Below are 21,581 nucleotides of genomic sequence, written 5' to 3' on the forward strand. Positions count from 1 at the left end.
AAAGAAATTTTTTGATTTTGTAAATTCCTGAATCATCATCAAAAATAAATTCTCAATCATAAGTCACGATCCTCAAAATGATGCACTGACTATAGGTAATAAATAAGTAGTATATCTTGAAATGAACTGATTTCCTGGCTAAGAATAAATATAAATATAAATATATATATAAAATTCATAATTGAATAGTTATCCCAAATAGACATCTCGCCGACATCTCACAGACAAAAAGGTAAAAAAATGATTTTAGTGGAGCAATGATCTATAGGCAACAGGTATAACAATGAAACTAATGTATAAAGCCCCATATCATTCATGAGAATTTTTTTGTTTGTTGAAAAGTTGGCATTACAGTGTACACACACAGTGTAACATTTTTTTTAAAAATTTTTTTTTGAAAGAACGTGAAATTGTGGGTTGGATCCATATTTTGGGTAACTATTCAATTTACGAATGAGATCAGCCATTCAGCCACTACTAGATTTAATAATAATAGCTGACTATAACATTTAAATATTAGCTAGCGTTTAAAAGCAGCATAGTATGACAAATAAATTACATTCCCTGTGGCTTTAAACTAGAATCTAATAGAAATAAAAATTATTAATAAAAAAAAAATTATATCTAAAATACTTCACAAAGCATGCCCAATAAACTCTACCCATGCAAAAGAAAAATAATAGATTACTGAATGGTTCTGGAAAAAAAAGGTTCAGAAAATAAAAAAAGCGATTGTGGGGTAGGTGCTGAGAACGTTCTAATAGCAAACAACATGACTTATTAAATAAGTGTTTTCTTGGCTTTAAGTGGACTTAATGTCTTGTCAACAACTAGTTAATTAGAGACAGAAATGCACACGACATAATGATGGGAAATTGGAGGTGAAATAAACTGTCCATGGCATACCGTAAAGAATAAAACCACTTTCGACTGAATTAGATTGGTTTTTGAAACAAAGGGAAAAAGAAAAGAAGTAATCAAAACTTTTTACCATCAAGCTAAGGACCTGAATGTTTTTTTTTTAAACTCATGTATTGCTTTGCAATTAATAAAAATAGGATTTTTCAATCAATTCAATCAATTTCTGAGTAACAATATTTGATGACAAATCATTTTTGAAATTAGTTTTTTTAATGTTTCTTCACACATAGGTTTATAGTTATTGTTTTGATGACAAGATCCGACAATTGTGGAATTTAAATTGTAACCTAAAAATATGAAATCAGTACGAAGCAATAAATACGTGATTTATGAATTTCTGCCACACTTGCAACCAATTATTGATTTGATTATCGTTTAAAACCAACCCCCCCTAACCCCACCCACCCCCCCCCCCCCCACACACACACAATTGTGAGCGTGGAATTCACGCACGACCTTGGTTTACGAGATTTCCGTAGCATCACTGCTGTGTCATTTCTACCTCTCCTCTGCCATCTCCCCTTCTGGCCGTTAAAACTAGCATATAACATGCTCCGCTACGTACCTATCCTCCCCTCTCTTTGCCCTCTTCCCATTTGACCGCTAGTGCATGCCTCGGAGTGGCGTCACCGCTGACGCACTCTCCTTCTCTACCGGTTCCCCCACCACTTACCTCTCAATTCCCCTCGTGTGATCAGCTTTTCCGTAATGCTCGAAAATTGTTGCCCCCTCAGTAAAGAAGCTTCACTTAAAAAAGAAACGCCTATTTCTGAGAAAAATAACACCTATTCTAGAGAAAAATAACACCTATTCTAGAGAAAAATAACACATTTTTTTTAGAGAAATAACGTAAATTTTTTCAGGTTTCTAATAATTCATAATCATTGCAAATGCAAAATTCTTGAAATTTTAGTATCTCATGCAAGGATCGACAACACTATGGATACAGGTAATTCAACATGCATAAATGCTATGGAAGAGAGGCAAGAAAATGCATTTAGGAATCTAAAATACTTTTAGTTCACAATAATTTTGTTCCAAGGTAATGTTTATGCATTATTGTGCTAGGCTTATAGCCTAATCATACAAGAATAATTCTGGATATTAGTTATGACCAAAAATCATGGGTTTGGCTTATTTATGTTTAGACAGTAGCACGTTGCAATGAAAATACAAAGGGTTTAATTACATTTTAAAGCTATACAAAAATATTAAATAAGATTGTAATATTATTAAAGTGTATTCAAGTGATAAAGTGATACAAGTGCAGTGAGCTTACACAGATTATCCAGGAACAAAACGTGTATCGTGACCTAAGAGACTAATGCACAAATTATTTTTCTTAGTCGTAGAACAAGCTGCAAATAAAATTGGTGCTGCAGGAAAGAACACAATCAGATAAAAAGCAAGAAAATAAAATTTCTGGAAAAGAAAGAAAAATACAGCACATTATCAGTACGGGCCGGAAAAATTAGCATCTTATTATAGGTGCAATTTTTTTCTCACTAATTTCTAAAACAACTAACCCCCATACCCCTTTTTTTAAATTTAGCTTTGGATATAAATGCTTTTGTTTATTGTGTTCTCAAAATTATTTTACAAAATGTATTGTTTCAGACTTGAACCTCTCTCGCACACTTTCCATGACCTTACTCACCGCTGAATTGAACGACAGGACTTTATCACATATTTGTACTTTGCATATCGTCTGGGACATACACACAAGTATGATTTGATTTGTTTAACATATGTTTGTCACTTAAGACTTATCAGCACATCAGATAATACATTTACACAAGTCCAACATACTTAGCGCAAGCTGCACTATATTGCATTTTGTTTAAGGGAGTGGTATCCTAAAATATTTTACTTCTAATATTTTTCATTTTTGCACATGATTTTAAATAAATTCATATTAAAAAATAATTTAATTATTTACAAAAAGACTTTTTCTACTAAGAAAGTTTTATTTAATGGTACTTATGAATTTTAGTGCAAATTTTTATACCAGTTTTTGCATGTGGTGAAAGTATGAAATCATGTGGTACACAGATTTATGTAAACCGTTCATATGCAGCTTTTGTCTTATAGATCCTAATTTTTAGTATATCATTAATTAAATCTATGAAAAATTAGGTTTTCTCAAAACCTTAGTAATCTGGGTTTTCCAGGATTTTGGGAAAACATTAATTTTTATTGATTTATGATAAGATATACTAGTATAAATAAAGTGATTTAAGACCAAGCCTTATGACATATTAACTGTTAATTCAAAACTGTAAACTACATGATTTCATGCTTTCAAAGCATGCAAGGACCGACATAAAAATTTGCCTTTAAGTTCATAAAAAAACCATTAAAAAAGGACTTGGTTCATAGAAAAAGCCATTAATACACTAGATCTCTCTTTTGTGGTACTGCCACATGTCTATGATATGGCTAAGTTACGTGTGTGCGAGATAACTTCTAAATATAATTTTAACCCTGATCAAGCCAATTGATTCGTGAAATAAAAATAAATTAAACTGTAACTTAATGTTTGCTACCATGCTGCACTACCAAATTTTAAAGTAAAATAAGCACTTTTTTAAGACTTTTTTGTATAAAAACTAGAATAGTGTGTTATTTGTCAATATTTTTTTTTACATGACTATTTAGTTTGCAAACATTGGGAATGTTAATATTAACTTTAAAAGAAGTTGTATTAAAAATAGTTTCACAATAATAAATGCTAACTATTAAAATCATAGATGATAATTTTGGAAAACATAGATATGTACTAATTTTCCAGCCCCTAACTATTAGTCTGGCAAACTTAGCTTAGAGAGGAAAATATATTTTAAGATAGGGAAAAATTGCTCTCTAAACTTTCCTAAGATACAATAAATACCATAAAAAATTTATATTCTTCACAATCTTTGTCTGAGGTAGCTAATAAAAACTATTTTGAAACAACATTAATTTAATGAATAATATTTTGTCGAAAATGCAGTCTCCATAGAGCAGATAATAAAAAAAAAATTAATTTTGATGTTTTGGTTTCAGACAAATTAAAACTAAAAACTTTCTGGAAAGGAACCAAAGGTACTTTGAAAGATGATTTCACAAAACTGCATTTTTGCGAACAAATATAAGTTATTTTAACAAATTTTTAAGTTCTTTAAAATTTGTTAGTTCCAAGTTCATGAGAATAGAGACATTTAATTTTTTTTAAAATAAATACATTTTTAAGTTAAAATCTTTCTGGTTATAGTGTTTCCGTGGTCAACTACAAAAAAATAAGTAAAGAACAATATCAAATTTCATGACCAAATCAAGAATTACATTTCTTCCAAGTCTAAATTTCAACCAATCAGGATCAAAATCCCTGATCAAAAATAATCTATAAAATTCAAAACTTTATGAATACCATGAATTAGTTGCAAATTAGATTCTACTTACCAGCTAAAATTGTTCTATATGAAGTACTTCCCATAATTATGTTCTGACATTACATTTACAGTAACGAAATTAGTTATGGTAATTACAAGATATTTTTTCACAACAAATTATGAATAAAGAATCAAAATTATAGCCCAATGAGATTTTCATAATTTATGAATTACTTCCTCTGACGCTAAATTGCAATGTAAGATATTCTTAAATATAAGATAATCATATGAAGACCAGTTATAATAATACCCCAAATATAATATGATCTCATATATATCACTGCATTAAATATTGGACTAAATTAAATAAAAAACCCAATAAAATATAAGATAGCAAAATATTGGATTACCTTTGTCACTCATTTGTAACTATAAGTCTTAAAACAAAAAAAATGTCCTAATCACTGATAAAAATATTTAGTTGAGGGATTGTGAACCTGTCTCATGAAATAAAAAAAAGAAAAGATAGAGATAGAAAGAGAGAAAGAATTAAGGCAAAGAAAAAAATAGCAAAACAGAGTAGTAACTAAAAACTCAATGATTGCATTCTTCAAATATGTCATGTACTTACTATTGAAGGTTTTGCCTATGTTTTTGCAAACAAAAAACAAAACTGAATTAACAACAAGTTTCACTCATAAAATACTATATTACCAAGTATACAAGCATATTATTATTTATTATACACTGGATGTACAGTAAAATATTCTATATTAACACACAACTGTGATACATATATAGCTAAATTATTGAAAATGCAATTTCATTAATCATTAAAAAATTTTTTAAACAGTAATGAAGGATGAAACCCTATACACATAATTCACTGAAAAATATTTCTCTTGTACCTATTTAATATGCCATCAGATATCATACTAAAGAAATTATGAAAAGATGACTTTCACATAGGATTTAAAGCAATAGAAACATGCAAAAGACCAAATGTTAATATGTTAGATCAATTTTGTTTTAAGCAGGTGCACGTAATAAAAAAATTATTTTTCTCTAGCTGTGGTAGTCGTCTGGTTCAATTCCAGTTTCATCAGAAAAAAAATCTGAAGCATTCAGTTTCGTATTTATCTATGTTGCTATGAAAGTAACTAATACTTGCAGTACCACCTCCAAATAGAGGTAGGAAAAATTAAAATATTTTAGATATGCTTGATTAATTTTAAAATTTGAAATATAAGTTATAATGAAAATAAAACAAATGAAACTTTAATCTATAAACTGTGGCTCACGTTACAGCACAGTATCCTTATAAATCGATTTAAATGGCAATTCCTTAAGGAACTGTGATTTGTAAGGCCCGTCTACAATTGCTATGTCCTAAACTGTGTCCGGCGGACACTGATATCCGTGGTGTGGGAGATGGCCTGAATCTCCCTTGGTCCAAATACAGTGATCAAGTTGAACTTCTTGTCCCTTTCTGCGTCCTTTGGTAGCACGGAACAATAACAGTAGTCTCACGATATTTGAATTTCCGGTTCCCGTTACAAAAGGCAAACAAAATAACGGACTTTTATTAGCATTTACATTCGCCTTGCAGAATAAAGAACTATTGTTAAACTCCCACAAATTTCAAAGTTAACTATATATTCACAACTAGGCTGGGTACTCATTTACAAAGCATGAAAATAGTAAACAAAAACAATTATTTTGGCGCTCTATATTTACTGCGCTCTGGTGAATACTTTATAAATCGGTACATTCAGACATCAGACATCGCAATTGTAGACTAGAGGACTAGACCAATGAGGGAGCGACCAAGACAAATTACTACATTGATATGTAAAGTGACGTAAATTATTTTTTATCACAATTACACATATGAATACAAAAGTATTGGATTTGTTATATTACAATATGGAATTGCAATGAATATTTATATTACACATATCGGTAATGTCAGCTTGCACATATTGGTGCTACTGGACTATTTTGCTCTTCAAGTTCCAAGATGGCTTCTTCTGTGTTATTCATCACTTTCATGATGCGTGTCACGCACGTAATATTAAGATAAAAATAAATGAAATAAGATCCCAAATAACTATGATTTCAGATAACGGAAACCACAATCTGAATAAATAAACGTAACTGCCAATTGGTTAGAAAAACCTTTCGGTGACAATGACGACACAACACAACAATATTGTCATTATAAAATTTTTTTTTAGCAAAACTAAATTGTGTTTCACTTTTTGCGGATGGGTGAAGATTTCGCAGCAAGTTTTTGTCAAAAGTAACAAATTTATGTTTTGGTGCCAAATTCACAACTTGGCGTGTAAAAATTTGCGGTAATAAAAATTTCATGTGACTATATATTATATCTGTTAATTTTTTTTATAATAAAACCAAATTTATCTCATTTTCACCCTTCTAGAGATGTAATATAGGAATTATCTAAAGTTAATGGCTACTTCTGTTCAAAATTTGATCAAAATCAGTTCAGTAGTATAGAAGTATTTGAGCAACAAACAGGCAAACTCACAAACTTTCACATTTATATATTGGTAGGAAAAGGGATCTGCGTTGTTCGCAAATTATAGAAAGAAAAAAATAATCAATGCTTGAGGGACATATAAATTATTATAGCTATATAAATTAAAATGTAAATGTTCACTTGTTGACCGATAGATTTGAAATTTTGACACATTCGAATATGCATATGTTTTAATATACCTATTTCACAACTGTGACAAGTAAAAATAATAGATAGATGGATAGATATATGGATAGATGGATATAAATGGATAGATAGATGGATATATATGAATAGATAGATGGATAGATAGACGGACGGATGGATGGATGGATGGATGGATAGATAGATGGATATATATGAATAGATAGATGGATAGATAGACGGACGGATGGATGGATGGATGGATGGATGGATGGATAGATAGATGGATAGACGGATAGATATACGGATAGATGGATAGATGGATGGATAGATGGATGGATATATATAGATGGATGGATAGATGGATGGATAGATATAGATGGATGGATAGATGGATGGATAGATGGATAGATTGATGGATGGATAGATGGACGGACGGACGGACGGACGGACGGACGGACGGACGGACGGACGGACGGACGGACGGACGGACGGACGGACGGACGGACGGACGGACGGACGGACGGACGGACGGACGGACGGACGGACGGACGGACGGACGGACGGACGGACGGACGGACGGACGGACGGACGGACGGACGGACGGACGGACGGACGGACGGACGGACGGACGGACGGACGGACGGACGGACGGACGGACGGACGGACGGACGGACGGACGGACGGACGGACGGACGGACGGACGGACGGACGGACGGACGGACGGACGGACGGACGGACGGACGGACGGACGGACGGACGGACGGACGGACGGACGGACGGACGGACGGACGGACGGACGGACGGACGGACGGACGGACGGACGGACGGACGGACGGACGGACGGACGGACGGACGGACGGACGGACGGACGGACGGACGGACGGACGGACGGACGGACGGACGGACGGACGGACGGACGGACGGACGGACGGACGGACGGACGGACGGACGGACGGACGGACGGACGGACGGACGGACGGACGGACGGACGGACGGACGGACGGACGGACGGACGGACGGACGGACGGACGGACGGACGGACGGACGGACGGACGGACGGACGGACGGACGGACGGACGGACGGACGGACGGACGGACGGACGGACGGACGGACGGACGGACGGACGGACGGACGGACGGACGGACGGACGGACGGACGGACGGACGGACGGACGGACGGACGGACGGACGGACGGACGGACGGACGGACGGACGGACGGACGGACGGACGGACGGACGGACGGACGGACGGACGGACGGACGGACGGACGGACGGACGGACGGACGGACGGACGGACGGACGGACGGACGGACGGACGGACGGACGGACGGACGGACGGACGGACGGACGGACGGACGGACGGACGGACGGACGGACGGACGGACGGACGGACGGACGGACGGACGGACGGACGGACGGACGGACGGACGGACGGACGGACGGACGGACGGACGGACGGACGGACGGACGGACGGACGGACGGACGGACGGACGGACGGACGGACGGACGGACGGACGGACGGACGGACGGACGGACGGACGGACGGACGGACGGACGGACGGACGGACGGACGGACGGACGGACGGACGGACGGACGGACGGACGGACGGACGGACGGACGGACGGACGGACGGACGGACGGACGGACGGACGGACGGACGGACGGACGGACGGACGGACGGACGGACGGACGGACGGACGGACGGACGGACGGACGGACGGACGGACGGACGGACGGACGGACGGACGGACGGACGGACGGACGGACGGACGGACGGACGGACGGACGGACGGACGGACGGACGGACGGACGGACGGACGGACGGACGGACGGACGGACGGATGGATGGATGGCTATATGAATGATTGTGTGCTTGCAGTGCACCGAGCAGTGACGCACCTGGAAGGCGGAGTAGCGCCCGCCCTTGCGGGGCCGGTTGTAGGAGGGCAGGTAGCGCCGGATGGGGTCCAGCTCGTTGACGTGCAGCAGGCCCGAGGTGAGCAGCTGCGATATCACCAGCATGGCCTGGTTCCACAGGAACACTCCCCCCGCCCCGCCGCAGCCCTCGGGGCTGGCCTGCCGCGCCTGGCTGCCCGGCTCCTGCTTCTCCGCCTCCACCCGATCCGCCGGCACGTAGTAGCACATCGGGATCACCGGGTCTGCGGCGACGCACACACCGCCCGACTGTATACACTCGCTCATCATGAAAAAAAAGAGGCGAGAGAGTCTTCCAGTACTCGCCGGTAATGTGCGAACATCGAAACTCAATGAAGCAGCTCGGCTTCCGGGTTGTAGCCGTGTCCTCGGCGAATAATTCACCCACGTTTCGGTCGACATTGCAGTCGCCATCATCAGGGGAGCAGTCACCTACTTGTAACTATAAGTCTCAAAACAAAAAAAAAAAGTCATATTAATCACTGATAAAAAAAATTTAGTTAAGGGATTGTGAACCTGTCTCATGAAATACAAAAAAAAAAAAAAAGAAAAGATAAGAGATAGAAAGAGAGAAAGAATTAAGGCAAAGAACAAAATAGCAAAACAGAGTAGTAAAAACTCAATGATTGCGTTCTTAAAATATGTCATGTACTTACTATTGAAGGTTTTGCCTATGTTTTTGGAGAAAATAAAAAAAAAACCTGAATTAACAACAAGTTTCACTGCTCCCTGATGATGGTGACTGCAATGTCGACCGAAACGTTGGTGAATTATTTGCCAAGGACACGGCTACAACCCAGAAGCCAAGCTACTTCAGACAATGGCCGTGAAAGCCTGCGAACATCATCCAAACTCAATAACAAAAAAAAAATTCATCTGTTCTCATGTCAGTCAAGTTGCAAATAAGTTTATAATACAAATCTCGGACACACAATTATTCAAAGTGGAATTCTTTAAAATAATGCAGAGAGTGATTTAATACTCTGATAAATAACATATTCACTTCACAAATAACAGAATTTCAAGATGCGGATCAAACACTAACTTTATACGCCCTCTGCTAGAATTAGCTGCCTGAATCGTGAACGTTGTTTGCCACCATCACCCGCAGATGGTAGCACGAAACAAATGGAAATTTTAAACAATTAGAAATGGCTGTGACAAAAGCGAAAAAGACTTGAAAAAAATCTTAAAACCTGGCTTTGGACCTGAATTTCGACAAGGAAATTTTATTGAAATACAGTCCATCTTGTCAAAATTCTCTAAACAGTTAATACTCCCTATAAAGTTTCCGCACATGTTAGAAGTTATGCTTCTATGGCGTAATGCACATTTAATTGAAATTACAGATCCACTCTTAGCAAATTGCAGAACATAAAATGCTTTTACGCTCAGGAGTCACCATTTTGCATAGGTGGCACTGCAAGCGAGAAAACAACAAATCAGTAGGGCCATGCATATTTCGCGAAAAGATTCCGGGACAAGCTGAAAGTTAAAACACTGTAGCATCGTCTGTATTTCGTGATTGGGTGAGTTTCTTTCAGGTACATGACGATGGTCAAAACACCAATCACAGTAATTCATTGTGGAAGCAAATGCGTCCTGAGTGGCTCAGCCAACTAAGGCAACTACTTCTCTCGCAGACGGCCGCCAATCACAAGGAAGAAACAGCTCGTGCGCGTATACCTTGTTGCAGTCTAATAGGCGTTCAGCTTTATTCACGAAAAATGCCTGCCCCTACAAATCAGTACTCATGCATGCGCTTAGCTAAAACTGCCCGAGTTACACTTTAATTGTGACCTTCAACCAACACTCTACACCGCTTACATTTGATACTACATATTAAAATTTATAACTGGGACATTATTTTATGGACATACTGTACAATGCATTGCCTCACCTCCATTTGCTTCTTTCACGATTCTTTCTTTCAGTAAATTCTCGTATTCCTCAACCTGATCCGGAAGGGTCTTGAAAACACCATCGATGATCATGAACGCGAAGAACAGTGGCCACTCACACTCAATATTTTCAAATTCCTGCAAGCAATAATTCCTGCAATTAATAATATTGCAGGATTTTATGCACACAAAAGAAATAAACCAAAATCAGTACTTCAAAATAGAAAAAATTCCCTTTCTCAAATTCAGCTATCTCAAAGACTAGGGATAAGCCTGTAGTAATTTTCCGGGATCTGTGACTGGCATTTGATGTTCGTCTCATTCCCCATTACTATGGACAAGATTATATCAAAACTGAAACAACACCGAAAAGCGTGTCAATAATATGCCGAAATTCAAGTTAATACATCAAAATTTTTAAAATTAAATTTTAGTTTGTTTAATCTTAAAAAAATTATCACTTTTACGGAAAAAAATCTATTTGATTAGCGCTGTTTCGATTAGCACTCTGTATTCATGGAACGAATTAGAGCATTACTTCAAGGGCGGGTGTATTTGTAAAATGCTCTAAGACTCTTTTCTTAAATCTGCAATTCATACTAAATTCAGGTGAAAAAAAACTAACCTCGAAATTAGGAATTTTTTTCATCCTACTGTAGTCATATGTTAGAGATTTTGTACTGTAATCACATTCGGTCATCTTTAGCATCTGATTTGTTACAACATGCATTTATAATATTTGTTCCTCTAGAGTGAGAAGTAAGGTATTTATCTGTTATTCAACTTTCTAATGTTTTAAAATAATTTTTGTTACTTATTAACATACACATACAGAACATATCACGTATGGTTACTGAATGTAAAAAATTTTTTTTTTGCTGAATACATAAATGTATTATTTTCACAAGTTAAAGAATAAAACGTTATCAGTATAATTTCATTTTGGAATAAAACATGTTTGTAAAACATTATATTAACATGAGCAACCACAGACTATTTTTTTTTTTAAATTTTGAAGATATCCTCATTAAATATGTATTGCAGGGTGAAAAAAAACAAACCTTTATTAAAAAATTAACTTTTAGACAATTTTTTGTACTGAAGATATACAAGAATGTCTTGTTTGATGAGTGATGAATAGAGACCTGCAAAATTCGCGGATTCAATGACCTCCAGGATAGACTCTACTACACTCTACACACTCGGACAAATTCCACCTGTTCATTGGCTGCTGACTTGTGAGCCGTCTCGACCGAGTGGCCTGTGATTCGAAACTTCTTTGAGAGAGGGTCTCTAATTGGCCCTCATTACTCCAGATTAACAGTGAGCCAATTGCAGAAGCAGCGCTAAGGTATAATTATTTGAATCGTGGCACGTCACGAAACGAACCCGCGAATTTTGCAGGTCTCCAGTGATGAAGGAAGGTTTGAGGAACGGCACCTTGGTTTCTCCACTGCGGTAGTACTTTCTGCTCGTGTCTTCCAGCTTGGTCTTGTAACCGTCGCGGTTGAACCTCTTGAACCCATACTGTCCCTTCAGCCTCTGCACTACGTTGGCTTTCGTCTCCGTCGCGAGAACCTCCTCGTGCGTCGCAAAGGCGGGGAACAGTATCGTCGGCAGCAACGCAGCATCGACGCCCTTTGACAGACGGCAGGCAGCAGGATCACGAAAAATAATCCAAGCCAAAAATCAAACAAAAAAAAACACGTGCTAGATGATAATACAACAACAAAACAGCAAACAAAAGAACGTACACAGCTGCAGTTCGTATCGACTTCGGCAACTTAGAAAGTACTGCTTAATGATTTAAAATGCAGTATTGTTGTCGTTAAATAGAGTGAGCGTGACGCTATATAGAGTGTATTATTGTATAGAAAACAAGGTAAACCAACCAAAGTCAAGCAATTTCGACGTTTTAAAGAGTTTGTCGTTAAATCGTGTGACGTTATAAAGAGTTTACACTGTATTTGAAATAATTGTTATACGACTTACCGTGACTGCAAGGGGTATAATAAACATGGGTTGAATGACAAAAAATGTATAACTCAATAGACGATAACATTAAATTAACTCAAAATACTATTTACTTTAGCATCAGGTAAGAAACTAAACTACCAAGAAGAAACTTGAGAAATTCTAATTAGAAAAAAAAAAAAAAAGATATTACAAGGACTTGCAGTCTTGCCATATATTTTTATGGTAACATTTTGCATTATTTTTTTCCCCCATTCATTCGCAACAGAATGCAAAAAGTAATTCACAAATACATTGACTAAAAGAGAAAACCTGCAGTTAATGAATTAATATGAACTTTAGAAATATTAGTTTGAAATTTATTTTTCCTATTTTTTTTCTCTTTTTACTGCAAGCCCATCCAAAATAAACAAAACTTAATTTCATTGAAGACATACCTTGGAACTTGATTCCCGCGGGAGAAGAGTTTCGAAAATGCTCCTATTTCTGTTGTGCGCATCAATATCAACATATATAACAGACCACGATGCTCCTTTCTCCCCAAATAAGTTAAAGCCATTAATTGCTTCCAAGGCACTTTTAGCCATTCCAATGGAACTGCGGATTCAAAAAACAACAAGCAAGATATAATAAATGCAAAGTCCATTTGATTATGAACACACAAATAAGAACAAAATGATACATGCCTGAGAAAACTAATAATATTTAAGTAAACCTTGTGCAACTTACAGCCACTTTAAACATCATTAAGTTGTGAACAGAAATTTGTGAGTAATCTTTAATGTTTATTGATTTTTTTTTTCAGCAACTGAAACAAAAAATAGTCTACGTAAATAAAATAAAAAATGTTTATTTTTGGGTAGTTTGACACAAAACTTTGTTAAGTTATAATTTAGTAAATTGTAGGTTATTTAGTTAAAATTAACAAATTATTAAAAATAAACAAACCAAAACATTTTCTGAAATTATACCATAAAAATACTGAAGTAATTTAGAGCATTTTATTATAAAAATTTTGAATTTTAATTAATATTGCTAGACGATGGAAGTGAACAATTTTATCCTATTAAAAAAGGACACCATTATCTCAATTTGGGCCTCAAAAAACTCTGGTTCAGGGAGGAAATATTTTAAACTACTCCAAGCTTCTGCAAATTATGGAACTCTTGAAAACTATAGTTCCTTATAGTACAAATAACAAAAAACCGTACCAATGTTAATTTATTTTGAGCATTTAACATTTTATGTTATGTTATGTACATACTTAATTTTGGAGAAGACTGAATGCAGGAAACACAGGAGTAAGTCAAGGAAGGAATTAGCTTTACATTTCCCAATCATGTAATCTGTTATGACTATGCAATAAAAACATTGTCATTTTGAACATTGATTTCATTTCCATCTTCGACAAGTACTTACTCTCCACAACCTTCACGACATTCCAAACAAAATTCTCTTTCATCTCCGTTCACTACCGACCTTCTCACCTCTCTGGCTTCTGTCCAACACCAACCTTGACACTAGGCTTCTATTTTTTTTTAATATGAATCAAATTTCGAATGAAGTATCATATCACTAACGAAATAAAAAAATATTTTTCTAATAAAATTTTAACATACAGTAAAACTTATTTTAATACTACACAGGAGTCCAAGAAAACCAAAATTGATGGCATGAACAAAAAAAATAACAGAACAAAAAAAAAAAAAAACCGGTAATGCATTTTCTTGAACCAGTAAAAATTCTAAGTTTGTTGATACATTTGATCATGTACATAAAAAAATAAAAATAATAAATTATTTAAGTATATAATGTAGCAGAAAACCAATTAGTAAAATTTCTCAATAACTCAACTTATCTTCATACACAGGGGCGCAACAACCAAATTTCCAGAGGGGGAGGGGCAATATACCTTTTTATAAAGAATCATCGATCCCCCCCTATCGAGCCGGGGGAAGGGGGGGGGGGTTGGGGGTCCTTACCCCCCCCCCCCCCCCCGGGAAAAATTTGTATTTCAAGGTGGAAAATGGTGCTATTTAAGCAGTTTTATAATCTAAAAATTGAACATACAGTCACTTTCTTTGCCCCTGTTTCCCCCACTTCAAGCTTTCGGGGGGAGGGGGGGGGGGGGGGACAAAATACATGTTACTTCTTTATTTTAAATTTTTTTTTGTGATTTGAGTTCTACTTTGTGTATCTACTGGTAACAAATCAAATATCTATATATATAAAAAAAATTTTTTATTTGAAATGCTGAATCGAACATCAACTGCTCCGGCACATCACCTGGCGTGTATCTCGGGCGTGCCGTCGTTGTACTTGCTGCCGCGCTCCCAGGTGCCGTAGTCGGGCGTGCGGTACGCGCGCTCCACGTAGTACACCAGGTTCTGCACGAACGCCACCTCGTCCCGCGTGTACACTATCTGCAGGCCCGACGTGATCATCTGCACCAGGAAGAGCAGGTACAGCGACACCACGTCGATCTGCAACACGGGCCCCCCCCCGCGTCAATAAGCAACACCACAGGTTACGCAATACACTTATTAAAATAAAATAAAAATTGGTGGCTGTAAAGTTGGTTTACGGACGATAGTTTAACATGACAACGTCATAACAAAACATTGATGAAATGATTGCATACTTTTATGAATAAAATTGAATCATTTTTATTGAATTATCACTATTTTGTATGGATACAAAGAAGGAGTGAAATGAAATCTACAATTTAATTGATAAATTTACTTTTTTCAAATATGTTTATTACTTTAACGAACAGATTATTTTAACTATAACTTTTATACATGTTTGCTATTTAACTTCTTCCAATCTGTGTTATTCTGTTAAGGATAGGACGATGATAGGAAAAGTAGGAAATGAATGGGAGTGTTTCAAGTTTAATGTGCCTCGAAAAAGTCAAATCGATGGTTGTTCCAATTGAATGGAAGAGAGATAGATGTGGCGCAAGCGTACAATGAGCGTAACGCAACACAGCATAACGGGACACCTTTTCGTGCGTGCAGCCGGCGTTTATTGGTTTATTAGACGTTGTCACGTCAAAAAAAAAGGCAGTCATGGGGGACTGTCGACAGAAGTGAAAACTTAAAAATTTGTTTTTAAATGTGTAATATGACACCATTACTACGTCAAATATACGCAAAAAATTGATTTTATTAATATATCAGTATCATGTCAGCATGACATTTATCCTTAGATCATTTTTTAGTCACAACAGATGTCAGTGGTATTTCAAAATTACGTAAAAATTCATTACCTAGCTATGACTTACCAGTGATGTCAGACCTAGGTCATTAGATAACACACTTACTAAAATAAAAATTACACTTCAAGAGACCATATTACTGTATCAAACACACAAACCACTTGCCATTTATATTCTTACATAAAAACTTATTTTTCCATACATTTAATATATAATATTATACTTGAAAATTAACCTGTTATTTTTGTATAAATGTGTAAGGGTTATTGTGTTTATATGTTTATTTGTTTACTTGTCTATCATAAAATGTTTTTGTCCTGTTTTTTTTTTTTTGTTATGCACACCCCTAAAGGTCTTTTGACTCTTGGTGTGCTTGGTACAAATGAACAAATGTAAATAAATAAATAAATAAATAAATAAATAAATAAATAAATAAATATCTGCAATACGAGATCACACATCCATCTGTAACATGATCATGTCTATTTGCAATATGATAACCACACATCTACCTCTAATATGAACACCACACCTATTTGCAATATAAACACATGACATACGTATTTGGAATATGAGCACCATATCTGTATGCAATTTAAGCATTATATCTCTATGCAAGGTGAGCACTTTATCTAAATTCAATACATATGTGCACTGTGCCAATCTGGAATATCAGCACCACACCTATTTGTAACACAGTAGTGATTAGGAACCCTATGTCACCAAGATGTTCTTCCGCATTAAGTTTCCATGTCTCTAAGCATAACCTTCTTTCACTATAGGACATTCTTATCAGCAATATTGTAAATAAAAGGAACATCCCTATAATGTATGCCTAGATTCATTGTTCATCTTACATACATATAAAGCATTTGACATAATTTTAATTTTATTGTGCTGGTAGGGTCAAGATCAGTAAGCATATTCTGTTTTCATTGGTTATTAGCAAGGTTAGAGGCTTTTCATTCAGGCACATAATTAGGTCACATTCTTATTTTCCTTGTTAAATATTGGCTTCAAGATCATTCAAGGAGTTGTAAGAGTACATACTATGATTCAATCATCAATTTAAAAAACACTATACATAATACAGTACAAGTCCACTTTATTAGAGAATATCTGTGAAATACTCATGCCTATTTGAATCAGTAGGTACTAGGGATGTCACAATCTAATCCTCAAATACCATCAGTCCTCAGGATATGAAAGATTCAATATTCAAGGAAACAGATTCTAAGAAAAAAATATCAAGAGGAAGAGAAATTCAGATATTTAAAACATCAGCCATTGTGTAGATAAAAAGGTCTAGATTATTAATCCATAAAGTGGCTATCAAAGAAATGTTTCTACTAGTCATCAGCTGCAATGTTCTGAGGTATTAGCACTTCAGGGAACTTTGACACAAAAAAGAAATAGCACATACAATGAACATGCAAATAGTAGGAATGGACACAGTCAAAGTCTTAAATCCTGGAATCTCTAGTACTTGAAAGATTTAAGATTCCAGGAATAAGATTCTATAAAAAATATTGACCGAAATGTAGTAAATCTAAAAATTAAACACTGACAAACATTTTCTAAAAATACTGTGCACTTTTTAACAGCAATTACATAAATAAAATTAAGATATGCATTGCTCCTGGAAACTTTGTTAGCGAAACAAACATTTATAAGGTCGAATGTTTCAACATGTGGATGATACATTTTTTTTATTTCTTGTATACCGTTTTAATTTTTTGATCCTCGGCACAAAAGGTTTGGATTTGAAGGGTAGATTCGAAGTACATTTTTTGGAATTTTAATTCGAGATTCGTGTCCGAGAATATTGGGGGTTCGACCCATCGCTAGCGGGAACTAAAAATTTTACAAAACAAATACCGTAAAAACGGGGTGAATAGAAACAGCGGGGTGAATAGAAACGGTCCATTTAGAGATTCAGAAAAACTAAATCTTCAATGAAAAAATCATTCTCGACAATGTTGGCAAATTACTTTAAAAATATAAGGATTAAAAATTAATGGTTTTATTCATAAATACCTTCTTAGCAGGCTGTTTCTATTCACCCCGCTGTTTCTATTCACCCCGTTTTACGGTACAAGTTGCAGGAGTTTAAGTTGTGTGGGACATCGCGAGGGAGCAAACAGAGGTCCCCCGCGCCCACGTACTTGCGCAGGAAAGACTGGCTATAATTAGCTTTCTGACAGACGTGCGCACGTGCGCCTACAAGACATGTACAGTCAGGCAAAAGCAAAAAAACCTCGTTCCAATTGCGGAAATGTTTTAATTTTTTTTGGAAAATTAGTTCCGATATCGGGAGTTCCGTTTGTGGGTATTACGGTTGAGGAGTGCTCTACTGTATACCGTTTTAATTTTTGATCCTTGATGCAAAGGTTCGGATTTGAAGGGCAGATTCGAAGTACTCTTTGGAATTTTAATTTGAGATTCGTATCCGAGAAGATTGGGGTTCGACCCATCGCCAGCGGGAACTAAAATTTTTTCACAAAAACAAACACGAGATGCGGGAGTTATGAGTTGCGTGGCATATCGCGAGGGAGTGACCCACGTACTTGCAAGTGGTTGTACTCCTCGTCAACGTACACTTCGTCGCCGGTGGCGAGGTGGAACTTGCAGTGGAGGGCGTGCTTGTTGCACTGGTTCTTCTTAAACAGCTCTATCTTGGGCGCCTGCTTGACCCAGCACTCCAGGATGCCGCGCATGCACTTCACGGTCGACTGGCCCAGCTCGTGCGACTTCCCGCGGTCGTCGTCGATGCGCCTGCGCGGGGGACACCTCGTTTCATTTCGGCTCGTTCAAACGTGCGACAGTCACGGAACACACGAAACACACAAAGACAAGAGAGACGCAGTCACTGCACTCGGCCAGGCACCGCAACCAGTGGGCGTAGCCAGGATTTGTGTACGGGGGGGTGTGCTAAGAAGCATGCCCCCCCCCCCCCCCCCGCGTATTGAAGGGAGGAAGGGGGGGGGGGTTCCTAAAGGTGTAAAATGGTGCTATTTCAGCAGTTTTCGGTACCTGAATTTAAATATTGTAATGGTAAAAATTTTATTAATTTCAATTTTAAATGTGTTTTGAGTGATGAATAAGAAATTAATTAAAAGATTTTGTGCTAAAGGGGGAATGGGGAGGGGGGGGGTTGAACCCCTAATCCCCCCCCCCCTGGCTTAGCCCCTGACCGCAACCATATCGGCACTACGCGGAGGCGGGCACCACCTGCAAGGAGAACAACCATGCTGGTAGGCACCGCCCACAAGTAGTCGCAACACAACCAGCCGGCAACGCGCACGTGCAGACATCACACAACAAAAGAAAAAAGATACACAAATACATAAACATAAACAAGTCACACACATAGGTTGAAAACGACCACCAGTAGCACTTATTATATGTAATACTCGCTTATATTTATATAAGAAATATGAGGATAATATTTACCAGAATAACATACAACAGAGCTGAAAATAGTGAAGAAAGAATTTACAATGTGTGTTTATGGTTCGACAGACCATACAATTTTTTTTTTAGATTTATCTTATTTACTAGTTTGAGGAAGAAGACAATCATAGTTATTGAAATTGTATATCAGTATATATATATATATATATATATATATATATATATATATATATATATATATATATATAATGTTATAATTACTTAATGTGCATAGTAAACACCCAGATCATGTTTACCAACAAATCAAAACTACAAGGATTTGACTTGGGCGAGTGATGGCCAACTGGCGGCCCGCGGACCGGTTTTTTAGCACGGCCCACTTAAAGAATCTTCCAACAAAGTTAACATTATTAGGTATACTGTCGCGTAGCAGCGGTATTCGTTCGCATACATGGTGAATGAGTTGACAGCAGACAGTATCAAGAAGCCATTATATTCTCACAGAAATACTAAACTATAAAATAAGACAAGAGTGTTTCGTTGAAAAAAACTACTCAAATGATCGGGGAGTTGTCTTATTACCGACATCAACGTGGAATTGGCGGAAAACAATCATTAATTGCATTGCAGAAATGTGGAAATGTTTAAAATTACAGAATTTCGTTCTTTTTTTTATTGAATAGAAGCATTACTGATGACATTAAATATAGCTGAACATATTGAATTCTCACAGATATTTGGGAAAGACAATGAACGATTATTTAGATTCTTGTTTTCATGATTCTGTGTAGAGACTTCCTACTAAGGAAGGAAAGAAAAAGGTGAGCTAATAATTTTTCTCAGTACCGTAACTTGTACAATCAAGGGGTCATCTGCGCTCAGGGTCGACTTATTTTCGGGTGGATATGATATTGCTTCACGGTAATTCTTCTCGGACGATAGTTTAACGTGACAACGTCAAAACAAAACATTGATGAAATGATTGCATACTTTTATGAATAAAATTGAATCATTTTTATTGAATAATCACTATTTCGTATGGACACAAAGAAGGAGCGAAATGAAATCTACAATTTAATTGATAAATTTACTTTTTATTTGCACTCATTAATTCAAACATGTTTATTACTTTAACGAAGAGATTTTTTTTTAACTATAACTTTTATACACGTTTGCTGTTTAACTTGTTCCGAACTGTGTTATTCTGTTGAGGATGGGACGATGATAGGGAAAAGTAGGAAACGAATGGGAGTGTTTTCAAGTTGGGCGTGTCGGCACAACTCGCCTGTAGGCCTGGTAGAGGCTCCACACAGCGGCCGCGCAGTACACGCTCTCGCGCACGCTCGCCACGGTCTCGTCCGTCGACAGCACGGGGAACATGCCGGTGATGGGGCTCTGGTGCCGAAGCAGCTGCCTCTTCACTGCCGGACACACCCGAACAAGCGATACAAGCGATCAACTCCCTGTCTCGCCTGGCAACGGCAAACTGGCTCCGATATATTTTTTTTTATTTTTTAGCCTGCAGCAAAGAAATAAAATTTTTTTTTTTTGGTTTCTCGGCACTACTTCAATTCAAGAGTTGACAGATTTCAACCACTTACTCCGTACATTTCGATTTTACTTGGGCTTAATGTTTCGAAAAGACAGCGAGGTCACTAAAGACGGTAACACATAATGATACCAAACACGGATCATTTCACAGTGAAAACCTACAGGGAGCCAAAATAAAAATCCACATGAAGAACATTATATCTTCATACAAAAATGATTTATACATCTGCTCCGCACACTAACGTTATGTTTAAGGGTTAAGTTACCAAATTGCATACAAAATACCTAGTTAGTGTCAGGTTATACTTTTTTTTTTGATAAGACAAATTGTTATTATTAAATAAAAGAAGTTTGAAATAATTTATTTTGATTTTTATATCTCAGTTACCACCTACTCAAACATACAACTTATAAAATGAAATCATGAAAACTTTGAATGAAAACAATCATGAATATAAGAGAAACCTTAGTAGCTTGTAGTCCACTTTAATTTTGGATGCGTGTAAATTATACAAAAAATTACTTTTTGCTGGTAGGTTGAGTCTAGATGTTACTAATTCCCAGTCTTAATATTTTTAAGTGTTGGTTTTATATAATTTCAG

General features: G+C 37.1%; 1 protein-coding gene across 4 annotated transcripts in view; it reads right to left on the reverse strand.

The window, feature by feature from the left end:
* Positions 1–21,581, reverse strand: part of LOC134539111 (probable phosphorylase b kinase regulatory subunit beta) — a 53,543-nt gene that overhangs the window by 27,605 nt on the left and 4,357 nt on the right. For 3 of the 4 annotated variants that reach the window (XM_063380846.1, XM_063380848.1, XM_063380849.1), the window contains exons 4-11: positions 20,714–20,849; positions 18,582–18,789; positions 15,081–15,277; positions 13,232–13,391; positions 12,261–12,458; positions 10,820–10,958; positions 8,884–9,143; positions 4,924–4,938 (exon numbers count right to left, since the gene is read on the reverse strand). In XM_063380846.1, coding sequence (XP_063236916.1) covers positions 4,924–4,938; positions 8,884–9,143; positions 10,820–10,958; positions 12,261–12,458; positions 13,232–13,391; positions 15,081–15,277; positions 18,582–18,789; positions 20,714–20,849 — 1,313 coding nt within the window. The remainder of the gene's footprint in view (positions 1–4,923; positions 4,939–8,883; positions 9,144–10,819; positions 10,959–12,260; positions 12,459–13,231; positions 13,392–15,080; positions 15,278–18,581; positions 18,790–20,713; positions 20,850–21,581) is intronic. The other variant, XM_063380847.1, reaches the window with a different exon arrangement.

This window comes from Bacillus rossius, chromosome 14 (genome assembly GCF_032445375.1).
Source record: "Bacillus rossius redtenbacheri isolate Brsri chromosome 14, Brsri_v3, whole genome shotgun sequence".
Classification (NCBI taxonomy): Eukaryota; Metazoa; Arthropoda; class Insecta; order Phasmatodea; family Bacillidae; genus Bacillus; species Bacillus rossius.